We start from the raw sequence: 5,159 nt of genomic DNA, 5'->3' as shown, positions 1-5,159 counted from the left end.
GAGAAAAGAGCGTAACCAAGAGAGAAAGAAACAGAACATAACCCCTCCGAATTTTCGGCTTCGATTTCTTGCAATTTGTAATTCCAGTAAAAAATCTAATTCGATAAAAGTATTTGTATCTTTCTCTTCTACATGTTCAATTTCTTACAATTCGTAATTCCAGTAAAAAATCTAATCCGGTAAAAGTATTTGTATCCTTCTCTTCTACATGTTAACATTATTTTTGATCGGTGAAAGTTGACGGTGATATAGCTCCTCTACCCCTTGAGTTCGGCCAACTAGAGTTCTAGGAGGCATAAACGATTCTGGACATTTTTTTCTTCGATAGCTCAGTCAAAAAGCTTCTCCGGAGCTTCGAATATTTTGACTCCGTACAAAAGTATGGTTTTGGTTTCTCGTAGTTAATGTTTAATGTCACGTGAAAACTTAGGCTAGAAGACCTTAAGATAAGAATGAACTGAATGTATAATTAATGGATTGTGTATATGGAATAAAATGTGGGGTTTAGCTGTTGTTAATAATTTGCTGTTGAAGTTGGTCGGCTTGAAAAAAGATTTAATATTGGTATTTGTTTGATTTTGAAATAATTTGTTACTGGAAATGATTTGAAGGATTGAGAGGTGTTTGATTTGATAGTTGGGACCCTTGAAGGGTGGTAGAAATTCGAGTTTTAAAGGAGATACTGCCAAAACTTCTATAAGGATTGGAGTTTTGATTTGAAGTGTTATTTTAAAAAGGAAAGAGATTATTATGTAGCGTGTGTATTTGAGACTATTTGTTGACCCTCTGTCGCAAGATGTGGCCGGGCACTTTAACTCTCCGGATTCCCCCATGGGCATGCATATATATATGAATATTGAATATTATATTTGAGTTTGGAGTTTGACTCCATGGAATATTATTGAGCTTGGAGTTTGACTCCATGGAACACTATATTATTGAGTTTGGAGTGTGACTCCATGGAATATTATATTTGAGCTTGGAGTTTGACTCCATGAAACATTATTGAGCTTGGGGATGCGCGCACAAATGGATTGTCTAATGGTTAACTACTAGGACATGTCGGGTTGCTGTATAACCGACAGATGAGACTCATTAACCATAGGACATACATACATCATATGCATTTGTTTGCTTTGTTTGAGTGTGCATTATTTTAGTTTGCTTAGCTGTTTAATCCTGCTTAACTGCTACTTGTTCTACTTGTTGTAAATGCTTCTCTATCTGTATTTTCCTTACTTGAATTGTATGTGTATGTTTTCTGAGAAACCCCTCTTGGCAGAGGTGTGGAGGGGGTTGTTCCACCAGTGATTCGGATGATTGGAGGAGACAGAACATGAAGTATTAGGTTAAAGTTAGATTCAGAACTTGAATACCTTAAATAACTTATCTAATTTCTAGTTTAGTTGAACCCTTAAGCTGAAGTCTGAGTGTCGAAGTTCTAGGAATGCCTCTGGCTCTCCCGGGACCTTTTATATTAACTATGTGGGTACCTTTACCATACTGAGAACCTCCGGTTCTCATTCCATATATATTTTGTTGCTTTTCATATGCAGGTCGAGAGACACCTCGTTGAGTGTCTGGAGACGCTCCTTACAAGCGAAGAACTACCTTTTTGGACTGTCATATTGTGTTTTAGGCTATGTATATATGTTTATAGAATCTCCGCATGTACATTTTATGTTTTGTCCCTTCTAGAGGTTGACTTGGAGATATAGGTATTTATTTTATAGTTTGAGTTTTATTTTTGGTTGTATATATATACATAATTATATACTCTGGCCGGTCTTAGCTTCGCAGGTCGAGTCTGGAGCTTGCTATCTGAGTTTTAGAACTCTGATATGTATATATGTTTTTGTTTTCTTTCGATTTTACATGTCCGTTTTACGAATATTCATGCGAGTGTGACATGATTTTTTGTTTATCATTTTTGTTTAGCTTATCCTTCAAGGCTCCTAGATGTGATTTCATCCAACTATATTATGTACATATCCTTTTCTTTTAGAGGTCGTAATATCTTGCCACCTCTGCTTTACGACTTAAGCGTAAGGCTCTGTGTGGTAGGGTGTTATATAATGTCTGGGTGGATAATAGCTCATTAGAGGAAAGGTTATTACATGAGCATACCACATTCTTCCACAACGGACACTGCTCCTTTGAAAACCTCCACCACCACTTAAATAAGAGTGTTATGTTACGAAGCATCGCATTTTCAACCCCTAACCCACCTAGCTTTTTTGGAGCTTAGACCACTTCCCATTTAACCAACGACATACCATTCCTTCCATCCTCCTTACTCCACAAGAACTTTCTCTATAAAGAAATCAGTTTCTCTGCCACAGCTTTTGGCATCTTATATAAGCTTAAATAATATACCGGCAGGCTATTTAATACTGCTTTGATGAGCACCAACTTTTTCGCTTTGTTGAGTACCTTAGATTTTCATAAACAGAGCTTCTCCTCACTTTGTCAATAATTGGCTTCCTAGTCTTGACCAACCTCGGGTTTGCTCCTAGAGGGATTCCCATGTATTTGACCGGAAGAGTAGCTTCCTTGCACCCCAACAAACTGCATATACTTCAAACCCACTGTTGTTCATAATTGACTGGGATCAAATTGAATTTTTTAAAATTGAGACTTAACCCCGACATCAACTCAAAGCAACATAGAAGCCTCTTATAGTTCTTAGTATTCTCATCCTCTAACGAACAGAACAACACAGTGTCACTGGAAGTGTGACAATTCTATATTGTCTCTCCCAACGAATATTGGGGATATTCGGCCGTTTCTAACTGCCACTTCAATCATTCTATTTAAGACATCAACAACAAGTACAAACAAGAAAGGAGATAGAGGATCACCTTTTCTCAGACCTCTTTCCATCTTGAACGGCTTTGTTAGTGAATCATTTATCAATATTGACATAAAAGATGTGTAACACACTCCATAACCCACTGCCTCCACCTGCACCCAAAATCCATCTTCTGCATAACAATGTCCACAAAACTCCACTTGACCCTATCATATGCCTTTTGAAAATCCAGCTTGATTACAGCTGCTTCCTTTTTCTTTATTTTAAGCCAATGTACAGTTTCATATGGAATAAAGGTCCCATCATGTATTTTTTGACCCTTAACAAACACACGCTGAGTCTCTCCAATCAGGCCTAGCATAACTGATCTCATCCTCCCAACCAATACCTTAGAAATCACCTTATACACACAACCAACCATGCTAATTGGAATGAAATTTGGCGCCAATACAACCCATGTGATACTAGAATCTGTCGGTAGCCTAAATGTCTGAAAGAACCCCAACACAGCTGTTGTGAACTCAGCCCCAATTTCGTTCTAACACTTCTTGATGAAGTTCATATTGTATCCATCATTTCTCGGTGCCCTGGATGATTCACAGTCCCACACTGCATCTCTAATCTCCTTAACCGACAGCACGGCCTCTAAAGTTGCTGCATCATCTTCAGCGATTATATCCACCAGATCATCCTTAAAACCCACCATAGGAGACTCCTCCTGATGACATAAACTCTTGTAAAACTCTCTGATAGCAATTTTTATTCTTGCTTGATTTCTTACTAACCTTCCATTAACCAACGCATCAATCCTATTATTCCTCCTTCTTGTTGAAGCTACGTTGTTGAAGTACCTGGAGTTTTTGTCCATGTCTTTTGCGAATTGGAATCGCGACATCTGTTTTTAGTGCAATTTTTTTCTCACATACCACTTCTTGCAACAATCCTATAATTTTAATTTTAATTTTAATTTCTTTTTTTTACTCCATTATTCACATTATTTAGTATTCTCTTTATCTCACATCTCATTTTCCACTTGATCCGAGGCTTCCCGGAACAACAAAAACATAAAAGACATTGTTAGTTTTTGGTCAAAAAGAGACGCCGGTTTTTGTTGGACGTGGGTCAGAAAGAGACTTTATTCGATGAGCATAGTCATTTTACTCGCTCTTGGTGTGGCTGGGCGCCCAAATTAGGAACAGCCTCCAATCCAAATGACTTGGATCAAATCTAGTGTGACCCAAAGCCTGAACTTGATTTCGAAGCCTGAACTTTAGATGGCCGAATGTTGGTGCCCTGCAATAATTTCAATCTACACCCATTTTGTCATTTCTCCCTTTCCTCAACAAATAAATAATGGACTAATATTTTTAGTAGAAAAATATAAATTAATTGATGTTGTCTCAAATACCAAAAAAAAAATTGATGTTGACTCAAATAGAAAATAGATATCTAAAAATATTAATCACCTAACATTTTTATAAAAGAGAATGTTAGGTAAACAATGACTATTTTGAACAATATGAACAACTACTAATCAAATGAAAATACACTACATCCTAATTTAATACTATTAATTAAATTTACTCTTTTAACCCTATTAATTCATATTGTTCACACATTGTTCAAAAAAGTTATTGGTTACCTATATTTTTCCTTTTATAAATTACTGTTAGTTTCGAAAAATTTTACCTTTATTTTTATTTCCATTTCAAATTATCACCTAGTTGTTAGATTTTAAAATTCAAATACAATAATTGGATAATAGTTATATTTCAATAATGTACTTGCTCTATATAAATCATTCAAGGTGTTAAAATTTTGAGAGTTTAAACATAAACTGTCCTATATGTCACAATTTATATAAAGATTTTGATGGGCCAAAACCGCTTGTCAGTTTTGCAGTTTATGAAACTTTTGATGGGCCAAAACCACTAGAAATTGTTGTGTTTTATGAAAGACTTCTCTATATGCAAGACCGCAAAGAGTTAGTCGCAATTTATGCATGAGGTTGGGTTCACAAAAAATTGAATTCTTAACCTTTTGGATCTAGCGCTTTAATATCATGTCATGATATCACTCATCTCAAAAACTTCAGCTGATGAAAAAAGGTAACACTAATGGTTATATCTCTAATGCTCCATAAATTTCTATTATATACATTGTACAAATATTCCATTGACTCCTCATACTTTCTCTTTGTGAATTATTCATTTGAGTTATTTTCAAAGTTTAATTAGAAAGTTTTCAGAGAGAACCATGCGAGGATCACGTATAGGTAGGGCAATGGAAGAAACAGATCGTGTCTAACAACTAAACGGGGTTGTCTATACTACAAGAAAAATACTGA

General features: G+C 35.8%; 1 protein-coding gene across 1 annotated transcript in view; it reads right to left on the bottom strand.

Annotated features, from left to right (window-relative positions):
• Positions 1 to 3,233, bottom strand: part of LOC110280298 (uncharacterized) — a 9,416-nt gene extending 6,183 nt beyond the window's left edge. The window contains exons 1-2 of the mRNA XM_052262676.1: positions 3,054 to 3,233; positions 2,874 to 2,964 (exon numbers count right to left, since the gene is read on the bottom strand). Of these exons, the coding sequence (XP_052118636.1) occupies positions 2,874 to 2,964; positions 3,054 to 3,233 (271 nt within the window). The remainder of the gene's footprint in view (positions 1 to 2,873; positions 2,965 to 3,053) is intronic.
• Positions 3,234 to 5,159: the final 1,926 nt, after the last annotated feature.

The sequence above is a fragment of the Arachis duranensis genome, chromosome 1 (assembly GCF_000817695.3).
Source record: "Arachis duranensis cultivar V14167 chromosome 1, aradu.V14167.gnm2.J7QH, whole genome shotgun sequence".
NCBI classification, from domain to species: Eukaryota; Viridiplantae; Streptophyta; class Magnoliopsida; order Fabales; family Fabaceae; genus Arachis; species Arachis duranensis.
The sequence above is the reverse complement of the archived record's forward strand: the minus strand, read 5'-3'. Positions and strand labels throughout refer to the sequence as shown.